This window comes from Citrus sinensis, chromosome 9 (assembly GCF_022201045.2).
Source record: "Citrus sinensis cultivar Valencia sweet orange chromosome 9, DVS_A1.0, whole genome shotgun sequence".
Taxonomy (NCBI): domain Eukaryota; kingdom Viridiplantae; phylum Streptophyta; class Magnoliopsida; order Sapindales; family Rutaceae; genus Citrus; species Citrus sinensis.
This window is the reverse complement of record NC_068564.1, coordinates 32,213,162-32,231,472: the sequence shown is the minus strand read 5'-3', so window position 1 is coordinate 32,231,472 and position 18,311 is coordinate 32,213,162. Positions and strand designations below refer to the sequence as shown.

Sequence of the window (18,311 nt, the reverse complement as noted above, 5' to 3'; positions counted from 1 at the left end):
ATCAATTTTTGTTCTCATCAATTTAAATTATGGTTTTGAAGTGACTTAGAAAGTGAATTTAAATGGAGTCCAAATGCAGGTTCTGCAACTCTATCAATTGCTTGGATGATAAATATCATTTTCCACACGTGTGGGCTCTATTTGCCATGAGTTTAATTTGTACTTTTATTATGTAAACTGTAATGTAAAATATTAAAAAAATTGAAATTTTCTACTAATTATAAAAATATATATATATATATATATATATATATAAAACATACTAACCTTAATTTATATATATATATAAAGTTAAAGTCTAACAATTAGTTACTATTCAAAAAAAATTAAAGTATGCAAGTGTCCTACTTACTACTTAAAATGCTTTTGCAAAAAAAGTACTTAGTTCTTCATTAAAAAAAAATGTAGTTATTTTTTAAAAAATTGTTCCCAAATGCATTCTTTTTGTAAAGAGAGTCAAAAACACTCCTGCCGAACTCTCTACCAAATACCAATCTCCTTTCTAGGATCTTTTCCATTAGTGTCTGGTTTGCTTAGTGTTAATTAATTTAATTTTTTAACACCAATTGATAACATATCCAGGTTTTGAGGGGAGTGCATGCGCTTGGTTTGTAATTAAACCTAATCTTTGAAAAAAAAAATCACGTGATGCTTGCTTTGTCTTGCAGGCTGCAGCTCAACTTTATCTTTAGGTTAATAATAAGACACAATCTTGCGTTAAAACTTGGGACATGTGGGCGCAAGGGCCGGAGTGGAGATGGCCATGGGGTGGTGATCTGATCTTCTACTCACCTAATCCTATTACAGGGTAACAGGTACATTGAATTTATTTATTATATACATTAAAAAAAAAAAAGCCAAACTTGGATTTGTCTTTGGAATTTTTCTCTTTTGGTAGGTTCCCCTTTTTTTCTCTTTTACTTTTTAGTTTATTTTTGAAGATTCGAATTAAAACTAAAAAAAAAAAATTGATAGATTCACAAGGTTGTGAATGAATGAATCGAATTAGAATTGATCTTCAAATTGATCCAATTTGATTTGATTTGGTTTCGTCGTACTTTTAGTAATTTTACTACTTAAAAATATTTTTAAAAATAAATTAAAAGAACGATGATTGTAATATGAGATTTCCAAACATAATCTCTCTCAAGCAAGAGCCCTCATTTTCTTTCATGTAGACACGTAGGCACGCTATTAAATCACATGATTTAACAATGTATTCACATTTAAAAAAAATGAGGATATCCACACATGAAAGTGATTGTCTATATAATTATTTTCTAATGGGACATCTTCACTTAAAAGAAACGAGAATGCTAGTAAAATATTAAAATAAATTTCAATATACTAATAGACAAAACTCCAATACGTTGAAAATATATATATACGTGTGTGTGTGTGTGTGTGTGTGTGAAATAGTAGGTCAATTGAGTGGCCTGTTGCAATGAAGGTAAGAAGTGGATTGTATAAGTTCAAAGGGATACGAGAATTTGAAGGCGTGGTGGACAGGAGTGCTCTCGGCTGACTACTAATCCAATTTATGCTCGTGTTAATTTTAGTTGGTATCATAATAATGGGGGAAATGTTTAAGTTTAATTGTTTAGTGAGTGATTTTTTTATTCCATCCAAAGCTATTTAAAAAAAAAAAAAAAGACAATAACAATGAATAACTTAAAAATAACAATGCGTAAAATGTTTTATTATTATTATATAAATGATTATCTATTGGAGAAACTCTTAATTATGCTTATGAGCTATTAATGCACTATATTTAAATGTATATTCTACATAATTTTTCTCCCAGATATTATCTAGATCTTACATACAAAAGCATGATTAGATAATAATATTATACGGACTCTAATACATCCAATAATGTAAATGAAAGTATACATCAAGATGAGTGATTTGCTTTTGCCACGTTTTAAACTGATTCGCTATATGAAAATAGAAAGTGTTCGGATAATGTGAAAGGGACACTCGCTAGACCCGTTATCATATCTTGACATGATATTGAATTATTTTAAGAATTAAAGCGAAATAGATAATTATTTATCGGGTAAAAGTCTATTTACTTTTTATTTTGAAGTTAATATCTGTTTAATCTTAGTAGTTTTAAAAATATTTTAAAATATTATTAATGTTAAAATTAGCGACGCCCTTGCCATTAGCTTTTGTTTCTCTTGATTTACTTTTAAATATTACCCAGTTACACTAATATTTTTTGGACATTAAAAAATTAAATTACCAATTTAATTTAAAAAAAAATAAAAAAAAATATATACATTAATTTTTGTGGTACACTATGCTGAGGAATTAATATATTAATTTTTTATTAATGTCCAAAAATTTGTCAATTTATTTACAATTTTAATTTTTTTGACATATGTAGACTTCTAGAAAAATTAATATATATTATTTTTATTTTTATTTTTAAGATTAAATTAGTAATTTAATTTTTTCTTTTCATTAATGTTATAAAAAAGAAATGTTATTGTAAGAGAGTAATATTATAAAAATAAGTAAAAAAAAAAAAACAAAGTATCAGCAAAGATATCAATAGTTTAACGACATGAATATTTTAACTAACTTCAAAATATAAGAACTAAATGAGTTTTTATGCTTATTTGTTTCAAGAAAATAAAATCAAAATCTCAGTACATATCGTGGTTAAATTTGCACGATTTCAGTTACTAATTGTGAGATCTATCCACGCATAAATATTCGGATAAGTTGTAACTTAATTAAAATTCCTCTTATTTCATCGGAGGTGATAATATGCATAATGCTTCTGGTTTTTATATAAATCACTTGATATTCATGATCTCATTTTTTAAATTTACGTGCCAACAATTCATAAATATTATTAATTGTTAAAGCATTATTTAGGTATCGTTATATATGTGTAGGCTAAACGTATGCTTCTCTTCTTTTGAGAAATAAATCAAGCATATACAGTCAACGGTCAGATCGTCGATGCGTCAATCAATTCCCCACATGGGCAAAAATCTCAATTCCTGGCCTCAAGCCTACACCTCAGTCGTTGAGTCATCGTCATATAATCTATTTTAAGTTGTATTTATTTATTTTATTTACCCAAAAAATAAAAGATATTTATAAAGTTTGAGTTCCTGGCACACCCTAGTCTATTATTACTCTCTCACAATTCACAAACAATCTTGTACATGCATGCAAGTGCAACATGGCATCTTTGGGCCGTGAGCCGACACGTGTCCATGATGGTTATGGGTAATACGAAACACAAAATCGTAAAAAATGCACACGTGTCCAGTAGGTGTCATGCAAGCATGTGGATGCCATTAGATTTGGCATGCAGAAAGCAGAGCAGAGGAGCGAACGAATAGCCAGCACAGAACTCGCCCCATACTTTTTTCTTTTTAAGTTTTAATTATTTAATGGTTTTTGCCTTTCGATACTATTTTATTAAATAATTTTGAGATTCTTTTTCTTTTTTTCTTTTTTTCTTTTTTTCAAATATACGTCCAAGTAAGCGTTCCTGGTTACGTCGAATTATGGTTTTCCCTCGTTGTAATTATTTTTTTTCTCATTAAAACTTATAAATTTATATATTCATTTATCTAAATTAGCTCAGCCGATGGTGTGTGTGTGTGTGTGTGTTCGAATAACGATTACATTTTCGTTTTTAATAAATATTACCTGTCAAAAATAAATAAATAAGTAAATTTTAGGAAGCAATATAATCAGAAAGGGAAGATAGAATTAATCTGGCTAATAAAAATATTAAAAAGACAAGACGATAGATAATGTAACAAATGGTGAGTAACAAACAACTGGTGTCCAATAATGGTTGCGCGTGAAATTCACGCACCTCGGAATCAAAAGTCAGAAACCCTACTGGCTCTACACAAACTTTGAAAAAAATAGCACAAGCCATTTGGTTACCAGGCAGCGCAGGAAAGTTCTGTTCAACCCAACCGGTTAGCTGTTAGGAATTAGGGATGAGCGATGAAAAATCAAATAAAAATGTGAGCGCCCGAGAGGCGCGAATTGTCTTTTTGCCGTCAGTCAAAAAGCAAATTAAAAAAAAAAAGCTTTAACGTAGACAATGAAATGACACGCGGCAAACTTTGGGACCAATTTTGATGATTCCCATTTCTTTTTTTTTTTTTTGGCCCTTTCCTGGGCTCTCTTTAAAACCAAGTCCTCACTTCACCAAATGGGTCACCGTGTCCCCTTTTCCTCCTCCTTGCTTCTCCTCAACGAACATACACATACACATATACACATAGTACCAACGTACAACGCCCATTCAAAAATATATTCCCCTTTTATGTGCCACAATTTAATGCTTTCGTTGCGGTACATGGCTCACCTTGTAGATCAAATTAATACACGTAACGAAATTATGTGCCCCTCAGAATCCCCCAAATTGTGATAGTTTTTTTTTTTTCCAATTATTTAGCACAAACGTTTGTACTTTGTCTCGGATATTTATATTCGTAATGAAAAGGATGTTTATCTCTACTTAATATTTAATCTAGAGAGAATAATAAAGTCTCCAAACTAAAACTCAAATTCACGTCTAGATTTAAATTATGATTATTTTCTAATTTTTTACTGATCTTATACCATCTGTACGTTAGTGTTAGTACATAATTAAAATTTAATTATTATTTTTAATTTATTAATTATTAATCATATTAATAAAATTTAGTCAGAAAAAAATAAGATCAAAAGAGAATCTCAATCTTCTAAATGATTCACCCCTAAAATATTTGTACTCACTGAAAATGCAAAAGGATCTAAAAAATTGAAAAAATAATATACAAGCGGATAATTTGTCTCCGAGTAAAAAAGTGTATATACAAACACAACAATTCCACGATGAAAACTAAAAGCACGGTAGCAAATCCCTCCGACCTCATTCTCTCTCTAAATCTGGCTTCATTCCTTGACCAAACCACAATGAAGAAAGAGAAAAACTCTGTACGAAGCAAGTGGAAGCTTTTTAGAGGACGACTGTGCGGCGTTTGCCCCACGCCTCTCTCTGAAATATTTTTATCCAATAACAACAATAATAATAATAATAATAAACAATAGTACTGAAATAAACATTTAATTTTCTTCACTCAGAGGAAAAAATAGAAAAACCTCGATGGTCGTGCGAGCTCTCTCTCACCCTTCACAGTCATCCCTCTCTCTCTCTCTCTCAATCTTTCTCTCTTCTTCTACCTCTATAATTGTGTCTTCATAACTCGCTATTTCCCCTTCATCTTTCAAAGACAGCACAAAATTTTCTCTCTTTCTTTCCTTCCACTATTTCCAAAGAAACAAACACCCCTCCTCTTTTTCTCTCCCCTCTCGCTTTCTTATTTCACACTCACCGATACAGCACAAAGCAAAATGAATAATAATAATAATAATAATATGAACGTCAACCTAAGCAGCAGCAGCAGCAGCAGCAACAGTATCAATATGGATCATTCCGCTTGGCTTGGCTTCTCTCTTTCCAATAACAACTTGCAAACTTCCTCCACTTCTGATCCTGAATCCTCTCACATCTGCCTCTTTGAAGCCTTCACCACCGCCGCCACTGCCACCACCGCCTCAGGTATGTAGAAAAGCGCCTAAACCTTCTCTTAATCTAGCTAGCTGGGACGACCCCACTTATTTGATTGTTTGGCTTCTGTTATTAACTACAACAACAGGTAGTACTATTAATTTAGCAAGAGGAGGAGGAGGAGAAGCAACTGGGATAGCAAGTGCAACAGACTTATCTATATTCACGGGCAGCCCTAAACTTGAAGATTTTCTTGGGGGTTCATGCACCGCTACGCCACCGCAGCCGCCACAAGTGCAACTAGGTCATCATCATCTTTCCAGTGCAACGACTGCTCATGATATTTATGACTCCGAGCTCAAAACAATAGCCGCTAGCTTCCTTCGCGGCTTTGCCACCGAACAAACAGACATCCACCATCAGCAGCAGCAGCAGCAGCAGCACCTAAAACACCACCACCACCAACAACAACTAGTGCCGCTTGTTGCACAGCCCGCGCCTAAGAAAACAGTTGATACTTTCGGCCAACGCACCTCTATTTACCGAGGGGTCACTAGGTATATATAAAATAAATCATCTTGAAAGACAAATAATTATTAACAAGTAAAATTAGTTATTTTCTTTCTTATTTATTTATTTTTTTGGCTGCTTTGATGATGAAGACATAGATGGACGGGGAGGTATGAAGCTCACTTGTGGGATAACAGCTGCAGAAGAGAAGGCCAAAGTAGAAAAGGAAGACAAGGTAACTACAGTCCTATTTTTCTTTTTCTTTTTTTTTAAATAAAAAAAAAATTGTTCTAGGGTTTTTTTTTCCTTCAAAATTTTCTAACGTGCGCCGCGGCCGCGTAAGTTTTGTAAATGGGTCCACGCTGAGATCTGGGTGGGAGGTGTCTGACTCTGAGGCTCTGTTAAATATGGTCCTTGAAAGAGGGTGGTCAGAGCGTGATCGGAATAAATGAAGATGGAGGAAGAAAAAAAAAAGTTAAATGAAAAAGAATGTAAAAATTAAACGGTGCAAATCTCAAGAGCTGACAATGTATTTAATTTGAAGGGCTTAGATCTTGTCGTTTTGAACACTGTTGGCGCATTAGATTTTGCATTTATGAATAGGTGAATTGAATGGTGAATATTAAATGATAATAATAATAATTTTTTTTTTTTTTTTGGTTTTGGGGTTTTGAAGATTCTAATGTGCTTTTGTTGCTTCTTTATGTGGCATATAAATATATGTACATGACGAATGATTGCTGCTATGGATGGATATGCAAAATATCATCATCATTATTATTTTCCAGTTTATTTGGGTAAGTTCTTTCTTTCGAATATTAACTTTTATAGATAACTACCAGCTAGTACTTGCAAGTATTATTAATATCATCATCATCATCATCATCATCATTCATCATTCATCATTCATCATTTTGTTTTCACTGGAACATGGAAATTATTCTTGTTCTTTCTTGCATGAACGCATCTTGTCAAGCTCACATACTTCAGATTTGACTCTAGATTTTGGGTCACTGTGACAAATCATTAATTATTATTATCACTACTATTTTCTCTAGTCATTGGATACTCATTTTGCTAATCTCTTTTTCTTATTTTTTAATTTGTTGTAGGTGGCTATGATAAAGAAGAGAAAGCAGCTAGAGCTTACGATCTTGCAGCTCTCAAATACTGGGGTCCGACCACTACTACAAATTTTCCGGTGAGTCCTCAATTTTCTCACACCATGAGTGTTTTTATTATTTTTTTAGCTGGAATTTTCTTTTAGTTTATCAAATGTTTTACTCAGAAATATTATTAATTTGCTTTTTGAAGGTTTCCAACTATGAGAAAGAACTAGAAGATATGAAGAACATGACTAGACAAGAATTTGTTGCTTCCCTTCGAAGGTATATTAACCATTTTCACTCTCTACATTTAATTTTAGGTTCTGGGTTTTCTGAATTGGGTCATTGTGCCAGGACAAAGTTATTAAATTCATGCAGGGTAATTAATTTCTCAATCTTGTAGGAAAAGTAGCGGTTTCTCTAGGGGAGCTTCTATTTACAGAGGAGTAACAAGGTTTGTTACTTTTAACTTTCAACATCTTAAATAATAATAATAATTGTATTAGTAGTAGAAATAATAATAATAATAATAATGTGGTAGCATATTCTAAATATTTACTGTATTTTACTGTAGGCACCATCAACATGGTCGTTGGCAAGCAAGAATCGGACGAGTTGCTGGAAACAAGGATCTCTACCTTGGCACATTCAGTGAGTTTCTAACCTTTATTTCCACTATTTTTGCTAACGTATTTAGTTACTGGTTTTGTTTCTTGATTATAATCATGTGTGATACATAATTTTTTGAAAATAGGCACACAGGAAGAAGCAGCTGAGGCATATGACATTGCTGCAATCAAATTCCGAGGCCTAAATGCAGTAACCAACTTTGACATGAGTCGTTACGACGTAAAAAGCATTGCCAACAGCAACCTTCCCATCGGAGGAATCACCGGCAAGTCCAAGAACTCATCTGAATCAGTTTCCGATTGTAAGAGCCTGGATGGAGGAAGCCGGTCGGACGATCGGGATATATCATCTGCATCATCTCATCTGGCTGCCTTTGCATCATCTCATCCTGCTACCTCAACACTAAGCTTTGCATTACCCATCAAACAAGACCCATCGGCAGATTACTGGTCTAACCTCCTTGGATACCAAAATAACACTACTGCCACTCCTCTAACCAATGCCAAGTGCCTAAGCATAGCACCAACTTATCTTCAGAGTCCCACATCGTCACCATCTTTCAACGTGGACTTCGCTGCAAATCCATCATCAGCAGTCAATGAAAGCAGTAATAATGGGTTATTCAATGTTGGTAACTATCTTCAGCAACAGCAGCAGCAGGGTGGCGTTACTAATAGTACGACCACCACAACAACTAGTGCCCATACAGGTTCTTCAAATATCCCATTTGCCACACCCATTGGCTTGAATAGTAACAGTTATGAAAGCTGGATTTCACCATCTTTGCATTCTTTCCAGACTGCGAAGCCAAGTCTCTCAGTGTTTCAGACACCAATTTTTGGCATGGAATGAGATCACTAGTGTATGATGAGAATCTGTGCAAAATAGATGGGCACAAGTTTGCTTTTTTTATTTTTTTTTTTATTTTGGGCGGATTACTGAAAATAGTTATGATCATCAAGTGGGACTGACAAGAAATTCGAAGTAGCTGTAGCTGACTGTACTAACTCGAGTTCTTTTGTTATGGTGATGCTTTTTCCATCTTTTTTTTTTCTTTTGCTTTTTCTTTATTTACTGACAGCGATCGATTTACAAGGGTACGTACGTGTAGATGGAAAAGACTCTCTTTTGTAATCTTCTCATCGTCGGTATCAATATTATCCATTTTCAAAGTTCACATTTTCTGCTGCGTGTTTTTCATCTTCTTTACATAATATATTTCTTCAAAATATGAATTTCTTGACTAGTCAATGTCGCTCTCTAGCCCCCCCCCCCACAAAAATAAAAGAAAGAAAAAGAAATCGAGGTCATGATAATCACTTTCAGTAGTTGCTGAAGCAAGCGACTTTCACTAGTTAGATATTTCCATTTATGAAAAATATTATTCTTCTTCTTCGAATATTTGCTTCCCTGGCTGGATCCCAATGAAAAGTTGGGACATATTTGTTAGTAAATCTTGTTTAGTTAGTAGTGATGATATATTAATGAGTGTTATTATTTTCTCATTAAAACTATCAATGTACCGTAACTCTGGTTGTATCCTCTTCGTTCGGCTGTTCAATGGGGTGTCCATTTCCCTGTAGTGGAAATTAACAGTTCCGTTATTTTCATGTGATAAGTTATTGTGATGTGGATGCTGCGTACTTTGCTGACTTTGACTTTTGGAGCGTTTAAAATGATCTGAAGACAAATAACTTTTATTGTGAACGAAAAAGATTGGGATTGCCAATTGTAACACTCTTTTCTTCAATTTTCTTTGGTGTCGATTTGTGTGGTTGGTGCTTTGAAATTTCGAGGTGCCGAGTTCTCAAGTGAGTGATTAAGCGGGTGATAGCACACTCTTCTTCCTAGTACGGGGAAATGGTAGAGAGAAAGAAGGCTAAAGGTTATGCCTAGCCGACCGAGAGGAAAGCGAGTGGGCCGCTTATTTATTTTATTATTTTTCATCCCGGGGAGTTATGTCGGACCAGCTCCGTCGACCTTCATTGGTAACTGGTAGAGAGAAAGAAGGCTAAAAGTTATGCCAAGTATACGAAGAAGAAATCACCAACTGCGACTTAGAACCTAATAGGGTTCTTATTTTCTTTGTTAAGCGAATAGGTCTTACTTACTTTTTTTTTTTTTGACGTAGATTTTTGAATTACGGTTAATAGACTTTGAAATTATGTTATAACCGTGACGATTTAGACAAAAAAAAAAGCACTATAGATTTTAAAGCTATGTTCAATCGTTCCTTAATTATACTACAATCGAAACTTAGATAGAATGTGCTATAATTGGTTAAGCTCAAAGTGTTTTGTCATTGCTGTATTGTTTGTTTACAGCTAAAAAGCATTTTCTTCGTCGTAAAATCTTTTTTTTTCTTTTTTTTAAGCGTGCAATAACGCATAGACGCGTGAATTATTATTATTAGGCTATAGTTATGTTGAATTAGATTTACGGTGAAGCATGAATCTCTACCGCACACACAAAGTAATAAATAATAAAAAAATATTAAAACTTTAATGATATAATTATGAAAAATATTCTATTTTAAAACAACTCTAATATAACCAAACCCTTATTATTATTATTATTATTATTATTATTATTATTATTATTATTATTTAGAATATACTGTCATGCATATATGCAGATTCCTTTATAAAAATTAAAATTTAAACGCGCAACAAAACAAAAATTGAACTTGTGGGTTGAACTGAGTTAAAACATCTGTCGTCTAACACAAAAAGGCAGTCTAAACTCTTGATTAACAGAGGGCCACTGCCCCCTTGACCTAAAAAAAGTGAGGGAACCAAAAGTGAAGTAGATATATCAAACTTTAATAACGTAATGATGTGCAATGGGACAAAGAACAAAACCACACACTTATTATTGTTGTTTTAATTTTAGCCTTTTGTAGCTAGCTCTCAGATTCAATTGGAAAAAAATTTGTGTCTTTTCTTGTCTCTTCTGTCTCCAACTTCCTTTCGGCGCTCATTAGCACCACTTTTGCCTTCAATTTTGACCGCTTCTTTGACTGTTTTTATTTATTTCTATTAGTGAAGTAATTTAAGTTTTGCTCTAATTAAGCAGCTGAGGCCTGAGAGATGAAATGAGATCACGTGGGCATCTTGGGAGATCATTGGCTTAAGTTATATCTTTTGCTAACTTGGAAAATTATCTACTCATAAAGTTATGATGTTTCCAAATAATATAATCACATTCATTATAGTTAAGTCGATAGCTAAATGTCAAAATGGAATTATGTTTGTATATACAAGTTAGCAGCAGCAATTAGAATAGAAAGCAGTTTTTTCTTCTTTTTTTTTGTTTTCACTTTTGGGTTGAAATTAGCAGGATATTGAAAAGAGAAACGAGTTTTGCGTTCTAAACGCATGAATGAGCTTTCTGCAAAGTGATATATGCTTGTAGCATTGCACTTAATCACGAAGTAAATAAGAATGATTGATGGAAATATGAACACCACCTTTTCTTTTGATTTATTGATTTACAAATGCGCCCTGTGATTATTACAGTAGATCAAAGTAAAGGGCAATTATACCAATAAAGTGTTTGCTCCATTGTCAATGGAGTCCCCTTAAGTAGCTTGATTGGGTTTGCTCCCCAGTTCGAGTCGCAAGGAAGTCGTTTTTGTTGGGAGAATCTGTGTCTCTCGGTTCGAGTGGGAACTTCTAGTCTGAGTTGTGGTACAGGCTTAAAGGTGCCTCCCACAGTTGGAGCCCTCCCCAAGATACCTCGTGTTCAAAAAAAAAAAGAAAAAAGTAAAGGGCAATTATTTGAACTTCATTCTATCGTCTATGTTCTTCTTCTTCCCCTACCCCCCCCCCCCCCCAAACAAAAAAAAATCAGATTCTTATCCGTTGTAGACATTTGTATTTTTTTTTTTTAATACACGGATTGGAATTAGTTATTTGATACTAATTATAGAAGAAAAGAAAATGTCGAACTTTAATACACTAAATGCTACGTTAGATTTTGTTTTTTCTTATGCTTAAATTCATATTTTGCGGGATGCATAAGTTCATTTTCGATAATATTTTTCATACTCAATAACATGCATGTTGTTTTCCCCCAAACACATGTATTTATTGAAAAGCTGAAGTTCATTAAGTTTAATTGTTCATTGATGTTGCCATCGTACGTGACGTTATTTTCTTCATGAAATTAATGCATTGCAACATTATTTTTCTGCTGGTAATTAAGTCGTGCCATGTGTACTCCAATTTATGATAAAATTATTGAAAGACTACCAAAATGTTTACACCTAATACTCTAATTAGATTTTATCTTTCTAAACAAAATCAGAGGCACATGCCATCTCTTGAAAAGGCAACGTTTAAAAATTGCAGCTAAGTATTAGTCAAATGCAATACTGCAAAAAGATCATCTCTTTTTGGCCCTTTTCTTTATCCCCGACTTTAATTAAAAACTAGTGGGGGAAACCCTGGCTAGCTAGCTTTTCTTTTTATTCTTTTTTTGGAGTTTAGTCTCAATCCTTGTTTCGCTTTTGTTTTGCATGTCGGCCACCCACACCACGTACTACACTCGTTAACTTTTATTATTATGTTGTTTTGACCAAGGACCCTATTGCTATAGCTTCTAATTACGTTACGGGGAAAATTCCCCAATACCCCTTTTGTTTTGCAACATTAAATAATTTTCTCATCACGTTTAATTTAAGACTTATAAGAGCTCCCCTGATTTTATAATATTAGACAGTTTAATACACCTTTTAATTTAGAGGATAGATGAATCTTTTTATTTTTTATTTTTTGCAAACTAATTGTAATGAAGAGACTTTAACATTAGTTTGAAGTAAAAAGAAAAAAAATGACAATTCTGGTGGGTTTTAAAAGATGAGGGGAAGAATGAATAATTTTGACAAACAGTAGATGAGTTTCCGCCAATTTCCCTTAAGTTATGTCATTATCTCGGCAACCAAACTTTCTGTTCCTTTACGTTATTAAAATCATCTAAGGGATTAGATTAGGGTTTGTGCCTTCTTGAATGAGAACAAGAAATCGTGAATCAGGGACGTTATACATTATATTATAATTTATAATTACTTTGGGTTATATGGCTGTGATTATAATAATCACCTAGTTAATTATGAGGCCGCACGTGCTCGGCCACTCGGGTTAATAGTCCGCTAAGCGTGCGGTTTGATTGGTTTGACTGTGATTAATCAAGAGCTTAATTCCTTAATTTGGAAGTACTGGCATTATGTTGAGATGTAATTGATTGTGTATGCACTTCAATAATGCTAGTGGAAGTGAAAGGAGTTTGATTTGATGACATATGCACGTTGGAGATTCCTCAGCTACTAGCTGTAGTTGAATTTCTGTGACATGATTACAGGTTAAGTTAAATGACTTTTTATGGCTGAATCAATTATGTAGGATGGGATTGTAGAGAATGTTTGGACCAAATTCAAACCAAAAGTAGGAGAGAGAGTTTGAATGAATAACAGTTCGCAAATAAAGATACCGACATTGATGGCTTCACTACACAACTGGTTTTGTAATAAATTTAAAAATAAAGGCATTGTGTTAAAGCTTGTGATATAGTTGCATGGACTTGGTTGAAACACGGTGAATTTTATTTATGTTTTCCCCCATTTGTTAAGATAGAAATAGTACATATGAGTTGGAATTCTCCAGCAATTCATCTTGTGTTTGAGTGTAAATTTCTCAAAATAAGAATTGTATCAAAACAAAAGACATAAAGTAATGTTTGCTTTAATCAAGTATGAAATGCAAATTCCAAAAGAAGAATTTTGAATTTAATTTTTGAGCAATGAATGGGAACATAATTCCTATTACATTTTTTTATCATTTTTATTTATTTATTCTTTTTTTTAATACTGATTACACATCGGACTACTGTATTATACAAATATTTATAATTGCTATTACAATAGATCATTACATTGATATTTACAATCAAATATATAACTTGGGACTTACGTTATTACATAAAATTTTATGAAGTATATGCCCAGACAAATAACTCTCACAGACGAGGGATGTTTATGCTCCACTCGCATTTCACAAATGAGAAAGAATTATAAAGTAACTCCTCACAATCATACTTAATTGAGGGAGGTTGAGTTTATGGGAACTCGAACCACTGCCCTCATAGTCATGCTTAACTTTGAGGATAGTGGTTCACAACTCGACCAAAGGCCAAGCAGTGTTTCCCATTTTAACTTGAAACAAAAGCAAACGAAAAAAATAATAAAATCAATCTGCTCTAGACTTCTTTTTCTTTTTAAATTTTGTCTGATATTTTTCTGCATTGTTTCGAGAAGTAAAAATCTGAAGAAAAGAGGGAGGAATTCCATCCCAAGTCCTTGAAGAAACGTGGGCTTTCCAAAAAATTACAAGCATACTATGCCCGAACCAAGACCCACGATCGAACAACAAATGTTGTTGGGCTTCTTGAGAAACTTCTAAGGAGGGCCCAAGCCTCTTTTCAAGGCCCACTTTTTGCCCTAACCATTAACCAATCTCAGTCGCCGCACGTTCATAAATCATAACTGTTGCTTGAAGTTGAAGAGGTCTTGTGCTGATGGATTAAGTGCTGGGACACCATGCTTTGGTAAATATGGTCTACCAAATTGATGCTACAAGGTCTGCAGCACTTTGCATGTTGCACTATTATTATTACTACTATTTATGAACCTGAGAATTCTCTTAGAGCACAAATAATCCGCACAATTATCGAGCGTCCAGTTGCTAATACACCCAACATTTATTCCATAATCCAACGTATTATGAGTTTCCTATTTGAAATCAAATCCATTCGATTCCAAGTGTCTCGTATCACTTAATAGCCAATGAAGTATTAGAGCCACCGTATGTTCATTAGTTTGGTCGCTGCCATCAGCAGGTTCTTCGTCTTCATTTAAGGGCAGGCTAAGCTGCCAAGCGAATCTGAAGCTAAGATATCAATTTATATTTGTGATTTAAAACATAAAACTTGCAATACATCTTATTTATAATGTTACAAATATTTGTTTTTTTTCACAAAATACAAACTCCAAATTCTTGGTGGTACGAAATTTTAGTTTAATTGAACGATTTAATGTCAATTAATTTCTAATATAAAAAATACCATGTTGGCTTTTTAGTAAGTAAAGCCCTTGATTGAGAAACTTGATTGGAAAAATCAATTTACACGATTTCAAACTTGGGAAGGGTGTAATTTCCCAAAGGTTCTGCTGTACCTATATTCTCGGAGTTCCCGATGGTTGCATTATTGAAAGGGAATCATTATTCAACATACTAACTTTACTTAGAAGACAAGATAACATCGTGATTAGAAAATTAGTCTCCTGGGAAATTGGGAGAAATTATCGTAAAAAGCTCACTTTTATCAATTAATTAATTAATTACCTCATAAAGGTTTAATCCAAAAAAAAAGAGGAGAAAATAATTAATTATACTCTGGCTCTCGTTACAAGCTGAGAGATTCAAATTCAGTGTCTAAAAAATGAGACGAAAACTAAGTAGAGAATTTGTGAACTATATTATTTGTACATATTTAAGAAAATTCAATATACATATATATATATATATGTTAATAAGACTCACTTTCTTTTTATCTTTACAGCTTGCTTCCATAAAAGTGAATTCATTTCAAGTCTTCGATCAGCAATGTAAACGCAATCCTCCCCTTTTAAGCCTCAAAATTTGTGAGTACTGGAATTGTAATTTGTAATTGGAGTTTCTTTTTAGCTTAAGGTGACGTGTTTTACACTCGAAAAAGATTTTATCCAGCCTTGTCTTGCCTTTGCTTGCTGTCACTTTTTAGTGAGAAAAGCACTTTGAGGAGCAATAAACAAACACTCTCTCTTTCAAACATTCTTTTTTTTTTTTTTTAACCCCTTAATTTCTTCTTCTTTTGTGTGATTCTTCCCCTTACATACTTTCGTGATAAATATGAGAATCATTAGATTGTCGAATTATATTAATTCATTTTGTCTCTTTATATTTTGAACGAGGGAAGCTTCCTCTTCAAGCAACCGTACTTTTGCATCAAATTCCTCATTTGCCATGTAACATGAAAAAAGAATCTTCTCCATAATGTGATTGAAAAGGCAAATCGGATCAGAATTAATAATCTTTATCTTAATGTAATTATTGGTCTTTGAATATTAATATGTGTGGGGTACCAGCTATTTGTTTAACCCTCATCAAGGATACACTTTCTCCGATTTCAAGAAAATAGTGAAAATTCTTAAGCAAGAAATTTACAAAAAAACAAAAAATTCCTGCTAGTACAAGAGTCAGTATAGTATTGTGGAGGTTAATAAAAAAAATAGTTTAGTATTTGATAAATTGTATTGATATGGTTGTCGTGAGTTTAAAAAGTTGATTATATGCATTTAGTAAATTTTATTATGAAAATTTTATTTTATTATATAATGACCAAAATAAATATAAATTTTAATGGTCCTAAGATAAGAACTACCATGGCGAAAAAACTTTTTATGCATGTTAAACTCTTCTTATTATTATTATTATTATTATTATTATTATTTTGTATTTCAAGAATTAAAAGTAATCAATTGAAATTATTTTACATGCTCAGCAAATGGTAAGTGAAATTATTCACTAAATCATCTATGTACTATTTTTTAAATAAACAGAAAAAAGACACTGAAATCTCGAAATTCTATTCTAATTTATAAATAGAACTCAAACTCAAAGCAGTAAAAGTAGACACCATAATAATAAATGGTAATATAACATTTTAGGACAAAGTTTATCTAACATTTAAAGATAGATAGGGGGAACAAACTAATAATCTTACGGATAAGATTGGATTTTTTTATTTTTTAATTTTCAAATTTAATTTTGATGTCATGACATGATCGAAAGATGTAAGGACCACGGTGCACAAAAGATGATAACATTGTTTTTTGTTTGTTGGGCAACCCACGAAAATAACAACAAGAATAATAATAACGGCAATAAATTAAATAAATAAAATAAAATTTCTAGAATGTGTCCACATCTATATCCTCCACTTCACATTCTTTTTCTTTTTTTCCAAGTGGTAGCTGCTAGCTGAAATATATATGTGTGTATAGTGGGTAAGCATAAATAATAATGAACCCAATTCTGCAGCCAATTTATTTTGCTTTTACTCTCTTTTGCTTAATAATGCTCTCTCACATGTTGCAATCATCAATACAGCCTCGAGAAATATAATCTTAAACAGTACGTGCAGCATGTGAGGCTTTCAATGTGTGACCGTGACCCTACTCGAGGTCTGATTTTTGTTGGCAGTTGAGTTGACGACTCACTCGGCTTTAATCTTCCTTCTTACTCTGCATTTATGAAATGAATACTCAACACGTACGCGATTGCAGCACTGCTAGGGAAGTTCCCTAACAATTAACCAACACTACATTTTTATTTCATCAAATATATCATTAAAATATAAAAATATATATATATATATATATATATAATTTTTATGTAGTGAAAGCGATATTTTCTTGGTTTGTTAGTATATTGCACTATATATATATATATATATATATATATAGTATCTATCATTGCAACGGGCAAATGATGTCACAAATGCGCATTAAAATTTACATAATTTCCAATATGTGCATGATTTTGAACACGAATGAGCAGTCGCCTTGCTATTTTGCTAATTTGGTCATCAAGTTATCTTTTGAACGGGCGATGACTTACGCTTACTTCGCCTTTTTTGTTTTTGTCATTTTGCTTTGCCGATAAGGGAGAAGAGATAGGTGGCTATAATTGCCTCATGTATGCCGCCCATTACATCAATAATCAGGTTGAGCCTTATTTTCACTCCGCTCCTTCGAATCTATTGGTGTATATATATATATAATTTTCAATCAGATTTCTCGCACTTGTTATCGTATACAGTGGTGATGTGATATTTCGTACTTTAATAAGTACAAAAACCCCTCTTCAAATAAGTTATTTTTATTCATAAAATCAAATTTCGAACCTAATACCACTTTAGTACTTTGTTTGGACATTTTAGGTAGAGGTGGTAAAAATATACGTCCGGTTCGGATTCGGACTGTATCCGGATGTTGCGGGTTGGGTAATACCCAGTCCGGGTATGAAGCCGGGTCGGTCTTGGGCATCACTTGATAAATCCGAAATCTGGATTTTATTAAAAAAAATTATAAAATATATATTATTTTAAATATTTTTATATTTATTTGACTTATTTATTATACATATATAAAGTTTTAAACACTTAAAGTTTATATTTTCATGTCAAATTTTATTAAACCCGGCCCGGACCGGTTGCATCCGGGCAGGGTCAGGTCATGGCAATACCCGAACCCGACCCGGGGTTTTGCCATCTCTAATTCTAGGTCCTTGCTTGCATCTTTAGCAACTAATTTTTAATCAATCATCGCATAAAAATCAATACAAATCCGTGAGAATGAGGAGAGGTTAGGAACTGAAATCTTAATTGTTTGTCTACTTATACATTTGTCAACTTATATCACAAAA

The 18,311-nt window shown here is 32.9% G+C and overlaps 1 protein-coding gene across 1 annotated transcript; it reads left to right on the top strand.

Annotated features, from left to right (window-relative positions):
• Positions 1-5,016: 5,016 nt before the first annotated feature.
• LOC102611374 (AP2-like ethylene-responsive transcription factor AIL5) lies at positions 5,017-8,972 on the top strand. The gene is made up of 9 exons (XM_006474129.4): positions 5,017-5,593; positions 5,691-6,099; positions 6,205-6,287; positions 6,841-6,849; positions 7,165-7,253; positions 7,367-7,440; positions 7,562-7,612; positions 7,733-7,809; positions 7,913-8,972. Exons 1-9 carry the CDS (start codon positions 5,386-5,388, stop codon positions 8,638-8,640), a joined length of 1,728 nt encoding a protein of 575 aa, XP_006474192.1. The 5' UTR covers positions 5,017-5,385; the 3' UTR covers positions 8,641-8,972.
• The last annotated feature ends 9,339 nt before the right edge of the window (positions 8,973-18,311 follow it).